This window comes from Cnephaeus nilssonii, assembly GCF_951640355.1.
Source record: "Cnephaeus nilssonii genome assembly, chromosome: 10".
NCBI lineage: Eukaryota > Metazoa > Chordata > Mammalia > Chiroptera > Vespertilionidae > Cnephaeus > Cnephaeus nilssonii.
The window spans coordinates 28,989,834-29,008,736 of NC_137081.1; the positions used below are offsets into that span (position 1 = coordinate 28,989,834).

General features: G+C 45.1%; 1 protein-coding gene across 1 annotated transcript in view; it reads right to left on the reverse strand.

Annotated features, from left to right (window-relative positions):
* PID1 (phosphotyrosine interaction domain containing 1) overlaps positions 1-16,552 on the reverse strand; it is a 199,803-nt gene extending 183,251 nt beyond the window's left edge. The window contains exon 1 of the mRNA XM_079783208.1: positions 16,259-16,552. Within this exon, the coding sequence (XP_079639334.1) occupies positions 16,259-16,288 (30 nt within the window). The 5' untranslated portion in view covers positions 16,289-16,552. The remainder of the gene's footprint in view (positions 1-16,258) is intronic.
* Positions 16,553-18,903: the final 2,351 nt, after the last annotated feature.

The following is an 18,903-nucleotide window of genomic DNA, read 5'->3' on the forward strand; positions in this document are numbered from 1 at the left end:
GAGAGAAGCAAGAAGGTTCGATCCCCAGTCAGGGCACATATAAGAATCAACTAGTGAATGCATAAATAAGTGAGACAACAAATTGATGTTTCTCTTTCCCTTCCTTTCTTTCAAAAAAAAAAAAAAAAATTAAGGGGATAAAACACAGATGTTGGCCCAAAACACAGAGTAAGCATACCTAACATGTAGAGTTGAGATCCTTGCAAATCATGTTTTATTTTCAAAAGACTCCCTCCAAGTTTTCATTGAATGCTTGCCCTGCTCCTAGGTACCCTGCCAGCACATGTCCCCTCCTCTTCAGGACATGCACATATCTCACGGGTCAGCCCCTGTTCTACAAGGGCATTAAATTACCTTATGAAGAAAAATGCCTGTTCTCTGGGCCAAGGAGTAAAGAGATCAGCATTGAGTCTGGGCTATTTACCATTAACACAGCAGAGAGTCTAAAAACAGTAGGTTTTTAGACTGTATTCTTCATTCTCTAGATCGCCTTGCTTCCAGAAAACCATTGAGCTGTATCATTCAGACAGTCTGTCAACATCCAAAAAAAACAGATATTGGCTGTACTATATACGAGAATATTTAAATATAATTTTAATTTCCCCAAGAGGATTCTCACAGGGGGACTACTAATTTGAATTTTCTTTGGTTGTACAACACTCTCCCAAATTTGCACTTTTGCAAAGCCATTCATTTTCCACAAAGCATCGAGCTCCTAGAGAAAAGACAAGGGGGTAGAACGGGGAAGGGGGCGGGGGGACACCACAGCTAACCAATGCCAGATGAACGTTCCTGGATCCAGAGAGCTTTGTTTTGAAGATTTCCGCCTTGCATTAAATCAAGTGGCAAAGCAGGTCTTGAAGACTAACTAGGGAACTACATTCTCTACCCAAAAGGCCAGGACTGCCAAAGTTGGAGGTATTTCACTTTCTGGACTAAAGAACCCACATTGTCCCAGAGTGAACTTAAGGAGACATTCACATTTTTAACCAACAACTACAAATGTTTCTCAAGATCTGAGTCTCAGACAGCCTGAGACTGTGTCTTTTCAGCTACTTTGGCCAAAACAGCTGTTTGTATCCCTGAAACCATTTCTACCCCAGACTCATAGACAACAGAGATTCATTTTATAATGTGTACCAAAATTACCTTATTTATTTTGGATGCAGTGAAAGCATCATTACTTAAAATGACACTCTCCTTTTTCAGTACAGAAATTTGGCAGGAAGGCAAGAGTGACATCCAAGTTATAAAAACCTTAAGATTTATAGCAGATGCCAAAGTCAGGCTACACCCTTGTAAACAACAAAGACAAAAATCGTTCTCCAAGGATGGGCCAGAACATGGGAGCCGTGAGCCAGGACTATAGGATAATTAGGATTATTTTTGTTCTGTGGCACTTACTAAAGGAGGATGTGTGCATTAGAAATTCCAAGGAAGAAAAAAATGCTTGGAGACTTTCTTCATTCCCAGTTAAGCACGCATACTTTTTGCAAGAAAAGTAGACCCATCAGGAGGGACATGTGTGCATCCATGGGTTTCTGGTTGGTGTCTTAGAGATCCTTTAAGCATGACCCCCTCACTTTTCCCCATACATGTGCTCTGCTCCACACATCACAATTTGTGAATCAGAATCTAAAGACTGCATATCAATGGATTCATGGAAAATTCTACCTGCATAGCAATCAGAGTTTGTGGTTGCAAGCGCTGGACACCAATGGCTCACTCGAGCAGAAAAATAAACAAATGATTGCAGTGACAGTGGATTGAAAGGAGGGCAGAAGGACCAACTCTGAAAGGACAAAGATCAAGCAGCTCCTGGGTCTATGCAGCAGGATAAGAGTTTCTTCAGATCACGGTGGTCAGAATGATCGGTCTGGGCTATGTTCAGCCTTTTGTCACCCTCCTCAGGATTCTAACTCCTGAGAAACCTGTCTGATCAATCTAGCCATTTAGGACACACATCGACCCCCTAGCTAAAGGAGGACATACTGGTTGACAGTCCCCCCTTAAACTGACTGAAGTTATCCCCCAACTGGAGTAGGGAAAGAATAGTGCACAAAAGCAAAATCAGGGCGCAAAATCAGTTACGAGAAGATGGGAAATGAAGCTAGGCAGAAAAAAAACAAAAAAAACACAGATGTCCACTTCTACTTCTACATAAACACTCTTAGCATTCCTACTGACTTGTTTATTTTTTCAGCTTCTAGAGACAACTTTGGCAAAAACAACAACTAATGTTATTGCCCAACAGTCTGTGTTACAATGTCCCACATAAAGAACCACATGATAATTTCCAGGGTCTTCAAATTAAGGAAAAGTTGGGGGCTCCCGATGAGCTGACATACATTCTTCTATTATATAACGAAGACTAAGTAACTTGTTATGTTTCTTTTCTCACTTAGGCTGCTAGGAAGCTCAGAGCTAAAAGTTTCAGGCTCAATTATATTAGCTATCCTTAGTCCAGGTTCTTGGGCACAACAAAATGCCTCCCTTCCTGATACCACTGGTACTGGAAGGTTTTATTTCAGTTTTAGCATAATGTTTCAATATTTCTATACTTAATTAAAAAGAATTTCTAAGCATTTGAATTTTTTTCTTACTAACCAAAGCCAACCTCTTCAGAACTATATAAGCATCTAATGTATTACTGAACTTTTATATTGGCCAGGACCTTTGCATTCAGCACCCTCTCTCCTTGTTTGCTATTGCAGAGTTAACCTTGTGCAGCAAAAACTATTTCAGATGACTTTCTGGTTTTAAAAGGTGCTATAGGAAAAAATCATATTAGACTAGATTAGATTAGGGGAATGAATAGCTAGATTAATAACAGATAGACCTGAGTCTGATTATAGGGTGCAATAATTGTTAGAATAGTTAGCAATAAAATTCATATAAGTTTTACTGAAAGGCCAGATGGAAGAGCAATAGGCAACTTTGTCAAACCTACAGCTTAGACAGGCTAACTCAGAGGGATGTGGGAGAGCTGGGGAACTGGGAAGCATAGCTTTGTGCTTTCAGGAACCAAGCAGATTGGTAGAGTGAGGGAGGTCCAACTCATTGTTTCATAGCTCAAGCCACCTTCTGGCAAATTCCATGTACACTTAATGCTAAACATCATCAGAATCCCGAAACTCTCCAGGACATGGCAGAATTAAATAGCACGGTGACATCCCTGGCAAGATAAGCGAATGCGGCTACAGATCTGCTCCCAAGATGACCAGGAAACATGGGCAAAGTACTTTTGAGTGTTTTTTGGGGGTGGAAATGGGGGTTCTTAAATATAAAGGGGTTGCCACCATTACAGATGTCTTTCAATTGGGTTTCCTGAAAGAACATTTGAATAGTTCTTCCTAGGCTGATAATCTGTGAGGAAAATTTGAAATCCACTAAATTAAAAACTACTCTCCACCCTGCAAACATCCCCTTTTTCTGGGAAGTAATCTATTACAATGTTTGGCAGTAACAATGCCCCAAATGAGCCGATGCCCCAACAATGAGAAATTTCACTTGCCTAGCTTGGGCTATCCAGGAAACAGAGATCTGCATTTAGAGAAAAATTGGCAAAGGCTCCCACCTCTGCCTGAAAGCCCTCCCAGATGCTCAAGATAAAAAAACAAGAAAGGCAACGCAACTCCAATTCCTGTGCATGTCTTCCCGGCATCCCCCACTCAAGCTGCACAAGATCCCCAAAAAGAGGAGAAAGAAATTAGGTTCCGGGAAGCTAAAGGTGAGTTATGAGAGTTGTGCCTGGACAGCAATGAATGGTACTGAACAAATAAACTTAGTCACACAATTATTTATCACCTTGGCCTTTGAGAGTCAGGAGACCAAGAATCCGACCCTGATTCCAACAATACATGAACTTGGGATTCAGTTCTCCCATCAGCCAAGAGAAGGACCTGGCCTAGACTTTGGTCCTAGACTCAAGTTCCCAGCAGATTATGTGAATTAGTGAGACGTGCTCTGTAAGGCTGGGACGAGCTGGAAGCCACATCCCATCCCAATGGAACACTGGCTGATCAGTGGTCACTGTGAGAATCCAGGCTCATGGTGTTGAGACCCTCCCATTTTTGGAGATAATCAGCAAGCCCAGATTTTCTTATAAATTCTTTTAATTTTTCAATCCTAAAGACTAATTTGTCAAGTTTTTATATACACTGAACAGGGCCAAAGGAAACATTTTTCTAAGCTAGAGCCAAACCTCAGACCCACAGTCTGTCAACTTGAAGTTCAGGTTCTGTATTGAAGCGCCAGGGACTGGGGGAAGCTCCTTTATAAGGAACAGATTATCCCCTCTCTCACCTAGAAATTCGTGGGGTAGAAGCATCGTAAAGGCTATGAGAAGTCCTGCAGTAAGCCAGACTCACTTTATTCTACCTAGCGTTTCCCAAACTTATTTAAAGACTGAACCCTTAGTGGCAAGACTAACATGAGCAGCTCACTGAACTGGTGTTCCATGGAACACACTTTGGGAAACACCAAACCTCTCTTAGCCACCTGACTCTAAAATGCTGTGCTGCATTTTACCTAGTTTACCCCAGGATCTGAAATGGGGGAGAAACTAGTATTTACTGGTTCCTGACAAAGTGTCAAATACCTTACTAAGCACTTTGCCTTCCTTATTTCAATCGATAGTCAGGAGCTAAATGCTGTTACCCCCATTTTAAAGTTGAGAAAATACAAATCAGAGGCTGAAGTAACCCCTAAATAATTGACTCAGCCAAAATGTGTATCCATGAGTGCCCAACTAAAAACCCTAAGGTCTCTCCATTGGTAGACTGTGTAAACCACAGGGAACCTAACTCGTAGCCTAAAGACGTGTTCCCATCACCTCCCATTTCCTCAAACTGCCCACCCCTGTGCCTTTGGATATGCTCTATTTTTCTCCACAAGTTTCCAGGCTCTTCATCTAAAAACATTGTATTTCCAAGAGAGCCAGATAGTCCACCAAAGTGTTCAAAACACTGAGCAGGTATGAGCATCAATGTCTTTGCTGGAAGGATCTGGAAGGAAGCATGAATACACTGCCAACAGCTGCATTGACCATGTGACAGTCAGCTGACTTTTGAGGGGCCTGCACACATGCCAGGAGTGTTGCGTGCCTGTGTAACTCCCTCCACCTTGCCATCTCTTCCTCACTTTTTGTCTGCACATCCTTTACCCCCTCAACTCCCCAATTCCCCCTCTCCCTAGCTTTCTGATCCATCTGCTGTCCCTCACCTCAACCTACTAGTATTTCATTTCTTTCCTCCACCCCACAAAGCGAAAAAGTTAGGAAAAGTGGTTGAGCATCTTATCCCCCATACATGGGAGTGACCACCCATCCTGGTGGCCAGGAGATATTCAGTTTACACCTGCTGTTCCTGTTCATTGTTAACAGTATCCCCATCACCTCAATAAGACCTTAGATTGGACAATATGCAAATAATCTCCTTACATATTGACTGAACATGCCTTATACTTCTTGACCTTTACTTTAAAAGAGATTAAGTCAAATGCCTCAAATTTTCCCCCTTGATGGGAAAAACATTTTTAAACTAAAGTTACTTTTGTGAATGCTTCTCAATATGCTCTTTACTAAAGTTCAATGGCCATTGGTAAAGCTGTTGAACCCTATCTAAATTTCTGATGGCCATATTTTTTTAATCCTCACCTGAGGATATGTTTTGTTATATTTTGTTTTGAGAGAGAGAGGAAGGGAGAGAGAAACATTAATGTGAGAGAGAAACATTGATCAATTGCTTCCCATATGCACCCTGATAGGGGTTTGAACCCAAAACCTAGGTATGTGCCCTGACTGGGAATGGAACCTATCACCTTTTGGTATATGGACTATGTTCCAACAAACTGTGCCACACCAGCCAGGGCCAGTGGTCATATTTGTAAAGGAGAAAGGGGCCATCCTGAGAAAGGATAAAAAAGACACCAACTTGAACTCCCACTGCCATCCCCTCCTCCTGGCTTTCGTCTCTTGCTCAACTACTAGTTTCGCTAAAATCCTCGGGCAAATTGGAATTGATGAAAAATGTCATTTCAAGAACTAAATGAAATGTTTGGAAAAGAGAGAATGGAAGTCTAAGAAAAATAGAGAATATATTATTTACATTCTGGGTTAGAATTTTAATTTCCAGTTAAAGAAAATGAAAGCTATACAGAATTCACAGACGTGAGGACAGACACTATGAAGTGTTTAGTTTCCCCAACACCCAGCACTGTACCTGGCATACGATGAATATTTCATTGACTTTAACAGCTCTATGTAAGTATAGTTGACATATAATAAACTGCATAATTTGAGAGTTTTGACATATGTATATCTCATGAAACCATCACCATGATCAAGATGTTAAACATATTCCACACCCCCAAAAGTTTCAGGCCCTTTCAAATCCCTTCTTCCCATTCCAGCCCCAGGCAACTGCTACTCTGCTGTCAATCATTTTACATCCCCACCAGCAGCATCTGAGAGTTCCACTTCCTCCACATCCTCACCAACACTGAGTACAGTCAAAGCCTTTTTAATTTTAGCTATTCTCTAGTTGCCCAGCAGTATCTCATTGTAGTTTTAATTTGCATTTTCTTACTGTCTAATGATGTTGAACATCTTTTCATGTGTTTGCTTCCTAGTCACATAATTTCTTTGTTCAAATCATTTGCTCATTTAAAAAAAATAATCAGGTTATCTTATTACTGAATTTTGAGAGTTCTTCATTTAGCCTAGGTACAAGTCCTATATTATAGATATACTAGACGCCCAGTGCACGAAATTCGTGCATGGATAGGGTCCCTAGCGGCTGCCAGCTGCCAGCCGGGCCTCCTTTCCCCAGCTGCCTGCTGCCAGCTGGGGCCTTCCTTTGTTCCATGCTGCCCCCTGGTGGTCAGAGCACATCATAGCAAGTGATCAAACTCCTGGTCAATTGAACTCCGGAGGGGACACTATGCATATTAGGCTTTTATATATATAGAAGATTTTCAAATATTTCCCCCTAGTCTGTGCCTTATCTTTTCATTCTCTTATAAATATCTTTAAAAGGGAACTTTTTAATTTTGATGAAATCCAATTTACCCTATTTCTCTTTTATTGAATGTGGTTTTGTTATTGTTCTAAAAGATCTTTGCCCAAATGAAAGAAACTTTTGGGTGTGATGGATCTGTCCATTATCTTGATAGTTTATTTTTAATATGATTTTACTGATTTCAGAGAGGAAGGGAGAGGGAGAGAGAAATATCAATGATGAGAGAGAATCATTGATCAGCTGCCTCCTGCACGCCCTCCACTGGGGATCAAACTCATAACAGGGGCATGTGCCCTGACCTGGAATCAAACCTCGACCTCCTGATTCATAGCCCGAAGCTCAACCACTGACCCACGCCGGCCAGGCCATTATCTGGATACTTTACACAGATGTATTTGAAGTCACAGGGATTCTCTGCTGTTCTTGTCTACAAGTTTTATGGTTTTAGGTGTTACATGTACATCTATGATGCATTTTGAGTGAATGTTTGTATACAGTATAGGTGAGCTGTGGACTAAAGTTTTGAGGGTTGTTGGTGCTGTTATTTTGCATATGGATATCCAATCATTCTAGCATCATACTGCTGAAAAAGACTATCCTTTCTCCAGCGAACTATCTTCTTTGCATCTTTGTCAAAATCAGACACTTATCAAAAAGCAGAACTCTCAAAAAAGTCCTGCTAAAATTTAAAACATGCTTATGCTTTGATTCAGCAACTCCAATTTTAGCAGTTCTGTCTAGAGAAATACAAGTACAAGGATAAGGCTCAGATCTTTATAACAGTATTATTTACAAGGGAGGAAAAAGAAGGAACATGGACATGTCTGAAATATTCCCCTAAAGAGAGAGGACTCCATAAATTACAGTCCAGCTCCACCACAAAATTCTATGTAGGTACTAAAAGGAATGATTTGGAGCTACATGTACTGATCAGAAGAGAGAGTCTTAAAACATTTTCATGGGGGAAAAAATTGCAGAGTGTTTTAAAAAATGTATACACACACTTTGAATAATTATAAAGGCAGTGTTTATTAACATATATTTCATTTTCAAAATTGAGCTATCAGCTGTTAAAGTGTATATACATTTTTTGGGACAGCCTGTATATATTTAATATATAAATATATGTAAGTTTATATATTTATATATTTGTTTGTTTATATACACACACACCCATATATTGTGATTATATTATTGAGATATGTGAGGAAGCCTACATATGTATCTATACATTTGCATATGTTTGCAAAAACCTAGAGCAAGTTTTGGAAAAATAATACCAGACAGATCACATGAGTGTCCTTCATGAGTAGAATTGAGAATGAGAGAAAGGACAAAGATTATTAACTTTTTTATAAACTTCTAAACTGTCTGATTTGTTACCTTATACCCTAAGCATATATTATTTTGTATTTTTTAATCAAGTATAAAATAGTAGTCATGACCTCATGGCATGTAACAGATGCACCACTCCATACATTTCACATCGGTACTTTTACTTGGAAAAAATTCTCATTGCTTTTCTTTTTCTTGGATGGTTGATCCCAGTAGGGAGAATAATATTGGTGCACGGAGGATACCAAAAAGAAAACTCCACACTGAGAGTTATGGGTTGAATTTTATCCCTCAAAAATTCATATGTACAAGTCTTAACCCCCAGAATGTGGCCTTTTTTTGGAAAGAGGGTCAACATGGATGCAATTAATTAATTAAAATGCGACCCTATTGGAGGAGGGTGGGCCCCAATCTGATATGACTGATATCTTCATTATAAAAAGGGGAAATTTGGACACACAGGGAGAAAGCCATGAGAAGCCTGGAGTGATGCTGCCACAAGCCAAGGAATACCAAGGCTGACCAGCGAACCACCAGAGGCTGGGCGGGAGGCATGGAACAGATCCTCCCCCACAGCCTCAGAAGGAACCAACTCTGCCAACACCTTGATATCAGACATCAGCCTCCAAAACTGTGAGGCTGTTGCTTGAGCCCCCCAGTCTGTGGTGCTTAGTTACAGCAACCCTAGGAAATATGCTAAGCTACCAAGAGGTTACATCAAAACCAACATAGCTACTCACCAGTCCCATGGTCCCAGCCCCTGCTCAGGCCACAGGGAACATCCACAGAAGATTTAGAAAGTACACAGCAGTTTCCACCACCCCACATTACAGGGGCACACACCTGAGGAAAAGCCAGCCGTCCTGAGGGGAAGGCATCAAAGCCTGTGGTAAGCAGAAGGGCCTGCGGAAGCTGTGTGTTTATCCTCAGACCCACAATTACAAAGAAACTGCAAGGATTAGGATGGATCTATTCTTGAGGAAGGATAACAATTAAGGAGTCCCTCTCTCCTGGCACCTCTCCACTCCTCTCCCTTCCCACACACACAGGCAGTATTCACTCCCTCCCAGGAGGAGAATAAGAAGTAAAACGGCACTTTAAAACGTGAGCCACTCCACCCTAGGAAATGCGACCCAGAAGAGCCGCTCTATAGCGACCAGGCTCCTCACCCTCGTTGGGACTGGAAACGGCGCCTCCATGGCCCCTGCATGAAACAGGGGCATTTTCCTGACAACTCCCTTTTGTCTTACAAGTGAATTCCAGAATAGGAACGGGTTCTTCATTAAAATAATTTACACCGTTACCAAGTGAAAATGAAAACAACACCAAATATTCAACCAGATACAGATAATCAACCAGACACACTCCAAGGCTGTCCTGGAGGCGGATTTGAAATGGATTCTAAATCAATCTACACTTTTCCTAATTGGGAAGAGCAAATCCCAAAAGCCACCACCCGGAGACCCTGCACAGACTGACTTGTTTTTGAGGATACACCCCCAGCCCTCCCTTGGTCTTGGCCTGTCTGAAAAAGTATCACTAGATCTGCTTTACATGACTGGCTTTCACATACCAGCGATATATTTTTTTTAGACCTCATCCAAGGGCATTCTTAGAGAGTGGGGAAGAGAAAGAGAGAGAGAGAGAGAGAGAGAGAGAGAGAAGTATTGATCAGTTGCTTCCCATACTCACCCCAATCAGAGATCAAACCTGCAACCTAGGTATGTGCCCCAACCAGGAATCGAACCCACAACCCTTAGGTGCACAGGATGACATTCAACCATCTGAGCCACTCCAGCCAGGAACCAGCCATAATTTTAATTAACAAAGTTAACTTTCTCTTGAAGCAGGTATCAGCTGTATTTTCCAGAGGCCCTCCTTTTGTTGCCTTTTCCTAGGATGTTGACCAGTAGCAGATAAGGCAGAGAGAAGCCATTTGCTCCCTATTGTCTGTTTTTATTTTCTTTCAAACCCACAGTAAATAAATTCACACTCAGCATTAAAAAGAGCACAATGCATAAGCACATTCATTGTGCCCCAGCGTATAAACTTTAGGCATACCAGCCCTCAGAAATACAGAGAACATAGCCAAAAGGCAATATGGTTTCATTAGTGTATTTGTTTCCTAGGGCTGCTCTAATAAATTACCACAGATTGGGTGGCTTTAAACAACAGAAATGTATTCTCTCACAGTTCTGAAGGCTGGAAGTCCAGAATTAAGATGTTGGTAGGGCCGTGCTCCCGCCAAAGGCTCTGGGGAAGAATACACCCTTCACTCTTCTCGCTTCTGGACGTTGCCAGCAATCCTTGGCATTCGTTGGCTTGTGGTAACATAACTCCATGCTCTGGCTCCACCTTCAAATGGCCTCCTGTCCTGTGTCTCCTCTGTGTCCTCAAGTCTCTCACTGAATTTAGGGCTCAGCCTAATCTAATATGACCTCATCTTAACTCTATTACATTTGAACAGACCCTATTTCCAAATAAGGCTACATTCACAGGTAATGGGGTTAGGGCTTCAACATATCTTTTGGGAGGACTCCAGTCAACCCACAACCATGAGTAAGACTTGGAGACCAGGGTTTGAATCTGAATCTTGGTCCCTTAGTAACCATGTGAGTTATGAAAGCCCAAGGTGCAAGTGATTAAAAACCCAACTCGTCTACAGGCTTCAACAAGCAGAGGAGATGGTATTTTTCTCACTATTGCAACCTCCCTTATCAAAGTGAGACCTCGCTTGCCACAAATGAGGGACGTGGGAGGAGGCCCTGGGCCCTGAGGCCTGAGAAAGAGTCCTCGGGAAGATGAGCGACCCACGTGCATCTGCATTCACTGAGAGAGCTCGCTGAGATTTTGGCAGCATAGAAATACACCAAAGGCACCAAGCGAGCCTGTGCCTTATCCCTGACACTGTCCTTTCCCAGTTCCTGGCCTGAGGGCTTGGACCTGGGGAACACCCCAATGCTGTATCACTGGTTAGCAGGTAAATTGGGATGAAAACTTTTTTTTTAAATTAACATAAAATGATAGCAACTAATCCCACTAGTTTCCAAGGAGGTCTGTGGACAAACATCTCAACTATTTCTTCTTGCTCTACTTAAACAAAGCCTCCGTTTAGATGTGGGCCCAAGGGGGCTGCGGGAAGCACACTGTAGTCATTGAGGGTTTCTGGACTAGTTTTATTTGCTGACCACTAACGGGTCCCTGAACTGCTGCTATTTGGAGTCAAATAGTACTGTGGAGGGCGCCTGATCCCCAGCAGCCTTGGGCTGTCCAGGGCCAACACTTCCAGGACCCGATTTATAGGACTAATAATTTACATGGTACAATAGAGTCAGTGCTTGGGAAGTGGGGAGGAGAGAGCTAACCTGGAACATCAAAGAAAGTGCAAAATTTGCCTAACACCACAAGATAACCCAGTAGAGTCAACATGAAGCAATGGGTAAACAAAGGGCAGAGAGATTTTTTCCAAGGCTAGCATTTTGCAAGTCACTTGGTAAAGATTTTGCTGACAAACTCAGAGAAAGACCAAAATGATAGCATTTTACTTCTGAGGGAAGTAAATTAATAATAACTCCAAGTTTTCTTTACGAACCATAAGGCCCAATGCTTTGTGCTTGTTCAAAGGGATGAAGAAAAATAACAAAATCTAGAACTGATTTAGTGAGAGACCAGTGCCCCTGTACAAGTAGTTATTGCTTATTCCTAAGAAATTGCTCTTGAACTCTCCAACCTCCTCCCTCTCTTTCCGCCATTTTTGGTCTATATATGGAATGACTACAGACATGATCCGGCTTGATCACCAGCTTTCAAGGTCTCTAGTTTGAACAAATGCTATGTGCTCCACTTGAAGATTCTTAAATGGCACTTGGGCCCTAACCGGTTTGGCTCAGCGGATAGAGCATTGGCCTGCGGACTGAAATGTCCCAGGTTTGATTCCGGTCAAGGGCATGTACCTTAGTTGCGGGCACATCCCCAGTAGGAGGTGTGCAGGAGGCAGTTGATCGATGTTTCTCTCTCATTGATGTTTCTAACTCTCTATCCCTCTCCCTTCCTCTCTGTAAAAAATCAATAAAGTATATTTTAAAAAAATGGCACTTGGAATTTCAGTATAAGTATGACACAGCAGCTTGCATCCCTCAGAGATTTGGGCTATCCAAAAGAAGGTAGCCCTTGGTCAACATAGGTAACCACGCTGCTTCAACACGAAATAGGAAAGTGCCTCTCTGAGCCAACAAGACCACCAGGGTGCTGATTCTACTTATTAATAACAACAGCACCAACACAGGCAGAGCATCCTGCTTTGTGTTATTAGCCTTCTGCCCTACAGAGAAGTGGTGAAGAGGTAAGCGCTGGTGACAAACCTCCTGGTTCCAATGCCCGCCCAGTTCACTTCTAGCTGTCTGACCCCGGCCAAATCATTTAAACTCTCTAGCCTTCAGCTTCTTGACCTATAAAATGGGGATAAAAGTGGTTAGGGGGGTAAATGAGCTGAGTAATTCAAATAAAACTCCATAGGACATGCCACACGCACAGCATGTGCTCCATAAAAGGGAGCCGCTGCCACTATCTTCCTTGCTCCACGTTCCTTTTGTCCATTTGGTCTGCCTAGAAAATGTCTTTTCTGCCAAGGTTTTCTCTCTGTCGGGGGGGCCAGGTCTAATGGTCTCCAGCTGATGATCTGGATGGTTCTTCTATCTCACTTTTCAGGGGGAAAGTGGAAATCCAAGTTCCTTATATCTAAGTGAGCTCGCACTCTGACATGGATGAGTCTGTCACTTCTAATGGATCCACCCCAATAATCGAGACAATCAGGATATTCAAGCAAACTTTAAATATTGAGGCCAGAGGTAATCTCATCTAATTTTTTTTAAATCCATACCTAGCTGTTTTCTATTCAAAAGTGCCCTTTACGTCTCTGAGTAGAGCCTATTTCAATTCTCTCTTTAAAAATGTATAACTTTCCCCATTCCTTCCAAGAACAAAAGTCTGCTGCTCAGAGGGGAAGGGGAAAGGGAAGAATTCAGATTTCCTTCAGGTTTAAAAGTTGGGGTGGTCATGTAAACCCTCATATCCCTTTTGATACTATTATATTTTTCATGGCAGAAGCTTGCAGCGAGGGCTGGAGTGGGATGCAGAAGTTTTAACATTCAAGGGAGCAGACGAACTTGCCGCGGTCTGTGTGACTGAATGGGAAATTTCCCAGCTCGGGCCTGCTGGGGTAACAGGTCGCTTTGCCTGGACTGGATTTGGGTCAAACAGCAAATCCTCAAATCAGAAAATACCAGCATTGTTTTGTTTGGCGAAAAAGTGGGTATTGATCATGATACTCCTACTGGATCAAAGATGCCATCTGTTCAAACGCAAATTAGAGGGTGACCATCTAGCCTCAGCAAAGTTCTGCCACACTCTCTGGGCCACAGACCCTTTGCATGGGCCTCATCAAATAGGAGCTACTAAAACCAACTAAGAAAAGATGCCGTTCTTTGCTTCCCATGCCTCTTTTGTTTCTAGGTGTCTGTACAATAGATTGACTCTTTAATCCTAACAGGAAGCTCTGGGAAAGCATCCTTGGAGCATTTTCTTCACTCCAGCTCATCTAAATTAGAATGTTGGCATTAAAAATTAATGACAAAAATTAATGAGGTTACAGGAGAAGGTCAAGGAGATTTGTATGGGAAGGGTGGTGCTTCATTAAAGAGCGGGACTCATCATGTATTTCCCTATGGCCACAGAATCTGGGCAAGCTAAGGCATCCCATCCACAGAGGAATCGGAAACCAACGTTCCTATATGGTGATGCCTTGAGGGCAGAAAGGGGAAGAAAAAAAATCCCAGACGTCAGAGACCGTGACAAAGATAACCACAAGGAATGTAAATAAAATATTATTACAAGCGGCTCACTCACCACCTCACACTCAGCGTCTCCCTCCCCCAGAGTGAAAAGTAAAAACATACAAAGTGTGTGTGTTTTAAAGAAGTGTCGAGCTGCTCTTTGGGAAGAGGCCATGAATATGAAGAAGTTTTTTTTTCTCCATGTGGCTCACTTTCATAATCACAAGGCTGGAAACAGTTTTAAGGGCCCTGGGCTGGTTACTAATTTAAATGTGGGGAGCATGAGGTTGAGCCCCTTATTGATAAGTACCTTCCAGCAGTGACTTGATCTTAGTCAGTGATCAGCCCCGTGTACCTCAGCTTTGGAAGCCCACACCCAGGCCCTCTCAACATGACATCTCCAAATGAAATAAATGAATTGCAAACACAAACTGTAACACACCAGATGCTTGCCAAATGGACATGTGTACATTTCACAGAAGAGCCAGGAGGACATTTCTAGCAAGCAACGCTCGCCACGCGGAACGCAAGCCAGAGCTCTCTCCTGCCAAGGGTCCAGGGCACACAGCAGTCCCTAAAGGAAACAGGCCGGCACAAATAACTTCAAGGGACAAAATCCACAAAATCTGCCCAAGCACTGACCACCAGGTCAGAAGAGCCATCTTAAAGAACGGTGCTCTCAGCTCTCTAGGGGTGTTCAAGAGCTCCCCACCTCACCTGATGGGGAACCCTCCAACCCCACCCTTCAGTTACCCCTCCTTTAGAACAGAACCCACACCCCAAACTGAAGGAGGAATTCCCATGCACAATAGGTGTCACGGGTGCCACGGCTGAAATCCACTTACATCACCTCTGGCCAACCATTCAGAACCCAGTGCTGACATTCTCTCACTAAGACAGCGAGGGTGTTAGAAGCTGGTCACTCTCCACTCCACTGCTAAGGCTAAAGGTTCCTTTTCTTGTTTCGTCTGTTGGAGACCCTGGGGGGTGGGCCCCGTGGCTCCGTTTCTGTTCATGGGAGCACCACTGGTCTCAGGCCGGAGAGGCGTGGACAGGGGCTGTGGGGCATCGCCTCTGGCAACCGCAGTGGAGCCAGCAGGTGACTCCTCAGTGTGAGAACTCACAGATTAATTTCTCCCAGCCTCTGAGGAGCAGTCTGCAGCTTGGGATTTTCATTGAGAAACCTTCCAAGCCAGCCAGGGCGCCTGGCCTTCACCGTCCTAACTCTTCAGACACACTCCAACGGTGCTATATTTTACCACTTAAGCACTTCTTCAAACTTTACTACGGAACAATGTGGCTCTGAGCCTGCCAAAAGTTTAACTGCAGTACTCCGTGCATTTTATCTGGCAGAGCAGCTGCCCTCCCTCTTGAGAATATGTTCGGGCAAAAGGAAGTCATCAAACCTCAAGTCGGGGCCATTCCGGGGCCCCAAGGGGCCCCTCGGACAACGCAGCTCTTTCTCACTGTGACCTCTTTCCCAATTCCAGAGCTTCAGGATCCAAACGAAAGGGGTCTCAGTAGACAGCTGTGGAAAACTTTGATGGGATGACCCAGGACATAATTATTCCTGGCGTGGACATAACTTCTGATTTTCAAATATCTGGGGGAGCTGAGGTTCAGGGGAGATGAAGGGAGAATGCCAACGAATGGGGAAGAAAAAGAAATAAGTAGCATACCATGACCAAGCCAAACCAAGCTTGATATTTCCAAATTATTGGCCAATGGATGCTTTCACAAATCATTTGTCCTGTCTTTCCTGGAGACAAAAAGAAGAAAAATTTCTGGATGCAAAAATCCTAACCCCAGACCAGTGGAATACAATCTAACATTGCCGGTCAGAAAGTCCAACCTTATCTATTCCAACAAGCACCCCCAAACCCAAAGTTGTGATACGCTGCTCAATGTATTACCCCCTCACTCCTGCCTGGCACTAGGTTAAGCCCACAATATCATGCATCTTACATGATATTTGGGGCAAATCCCTGCAAGTGGGCAAAGGCGCCAGCTCGGCTCCTCTGGCCCGCCACCTCCTCCTCCAGGCTGGCCCCTGGCTGCCCCGGTGCCACTTACCTGCAGGCGCTCCGTGGCCGGCTGCCACATCTTCCAGCCGTGGGGTTTGGCAGAGGAGACGCTGGCGAGACTCCGTGGATGCGCTTGGGGGCGAGGGGCTGCGCGGTCCGCTTTACATCTGGGGTGGGTGTCCCAGGGATGTGCGTCCGGAGCCGGCCAGGGCCGCGGGGTGGGCGAAGGGGGCTTCGAGCAGGAGGAGGCGGCACGGCGCTCAGCTGCCGGCAACTTGTGGGCACGGCTGCGCGCCGGCTGTCCTGGCGCAGCAGCGAGAAGACTGCGCAGCTCCGCCCGGGCCGCGAGCGCACAGCAGCGGCGGCGGCAACCGCTCCCTCCCCCTCCCCCGCCGCCACCCGCCTCAGGATCTGCTCGCTCTGAGCATGCCCAGGCCCGCGCCCGCCTGACAGCCGCGGGGGTCGGGGAGCACAGGGCTATGGCCCCCAGATCCCGGCGAGAGGAGAGAGGGGAAGCCAGAGCTGGGGGCCTTGCTCCCCGAGGACCGTGGAGGGAAGGACCTAGGGAGCATGCCTTCCTGGAGAAAGAAACTGTAGCCCCTCCAAGCTCCAAGCAGGGGATCTCTGAACCGCCTGTGACTAGCCTGGCACTGTGCTGGGAGGCAAACTTCCATTCATCCGACTGGAGTTAACTAAGCACCTATTATGCTCCCGTCTCTAAGCTGGGGTCCGAGGACAGAGCCGCACAGAATACAAGACAGTGTTCCTGGTCCCCTGAACTTCCATTCTGCTTGGGGAGGCAGTCCACCAGTCCACCGAGAAAACCTGTGAGCAAGTGTTAGGTCAGGTGGTGATGAAAGCTGGAAGAAAGGAAAACAGACTGATGTGGGAAGAAAGGGAGGGGAGAGCTGGTTCCATGGGGCCCTGGGAAAGATGTAGTGAGGGGTGATGTGCCCGCCACCCCCGCCCCCAAGACTGGAGGAGGACAACCCAAGTTCCTCCATCCTTCATTCCTGAGATCTGCCAGGTGCTGCAGGAGGCTCTGGGAACCCAAGATAAATCAGGGGCCACCCTAAGCTCCCAGGCGAATAACCACCTTTCCTAAAATGGCCAGGCTCTTCACATCCTCTCGACAACTGGGCAAGATAAGTATTAATATTCCCCTCTTAGATAGAACAAATCAGGCTTGTGGAGTTTAGGTCACTGTCCAGGTCACACTGTGAGTGGTTTACAGTGCACACTCAGATGACTTCCAGGCCAGAGCTCTTGCCATGCAGCTCCAGCTGCTCTGCCCATGGAAACGCCTGGATAAAGAGCAGCCACCTGGGATTTGGGGAGGAGGAACTTGGTGGAATGGGGTGCCCAGGTGCTCCCGGGGTGGGGGTGGGGGTGACAAAAAGAAGAAAAATTTCTGGATGCAAAAATCCTAACCCCAGACCAGTGGAATACAATCTAACATTGCCGGTCAGAAAGTCCAACCTTATCTATTCCAACAAGCACCCCCAAACCCAAAGTTGTGATACGCTGCTCAATGTATTACCCCCTCACTCCTGCCTGGCACTAGGTTAAGTGTGAGAGGAGAAGATGGTGGAACAGAAGTTGAGGGGAAGGAGAAAGCAGTGCATGGGGGTGGGCGGTGGGGGGCTCAAGGTTCTCGAGAGGGTGCCCTGAGCCTCGGGGCTGGCAGAAAAAGGGTCCTGATGGCACACCACGGTGGGACATGTGCACAGCCTGTGCACCCCACGTCCAGAAGGCTCTGTGCATTATCGTGTGTACGTAGAGTGATATCAGAGCCAGAGCACTCCAGAACCCAGCACTCAGCTCATCAGATCATCCCAGCAGCAAAGTGATTGGTTGGGGAGGGAAGGACCTAGACTCTAGGTCCTAGAGGGACAGAAACCCATATCTCCCAAAAGGCTGTGCAGCACAAGATCCATGGGTTAGCCCAGAGCTAGTCACCCAGTAGTGCTTCAGATCCAGGCTCTGCTCTCCTCTCCCCCCCCCCCCCCCCCAGCCCATGGTGCTCCTTCCTAGGGCCCCAGGCAGCTCTTCAGGACCACACAGTTGTTGGTTGGTGCCACCCACCCAGGCAGGGCCAGGACCCTCAGTGCCCTAGGAGCCCCTCTGGCAAAGGGGTGCCACAGAGATGCTTCTGAGAGGCTAGTCTCCATCTTCCCAGGTGGCCACAGGAGTCCTCTTCTTCACTCACACCCCTCCACCTCCCTAAACACCCCCAACTCCCCCTCCTGCCTGCAGAACAAGGACTTACTTTCTCAGCTCCTTCCCCAGTCCCTGCCACTTGCTCTGGACCCATCAATTAATCCCTTGTGATGAGGTGTCGGTGTGTCAGCCCTGCATGGACACACATCTCAGATGCTTCCTTTGAGACGATATTTTTACATCTCCTATAACTCATCCATCCTGCACACCTCCTACACCTGAAACATTTCTGATGGAAATAATAGACCTTCCCAGCCTCCTAGTTCTCTTTTATTAAATCCCCAAGTGGAAAGAGATGCCCTACATGATGAGAATCTAGTAAATCCAAATGTGCATATTAAAACATTCAGGAAGCTAAAACAGGAATATTCGGTTGCCAGGGACGTCTTCAAACTTGAGCTTTGAAACCTTCCTTAGTTGCAGATGCCTCCGTGGAAAAATGATTTTGTTTTAAATAGCAATGGGGTGAGATAA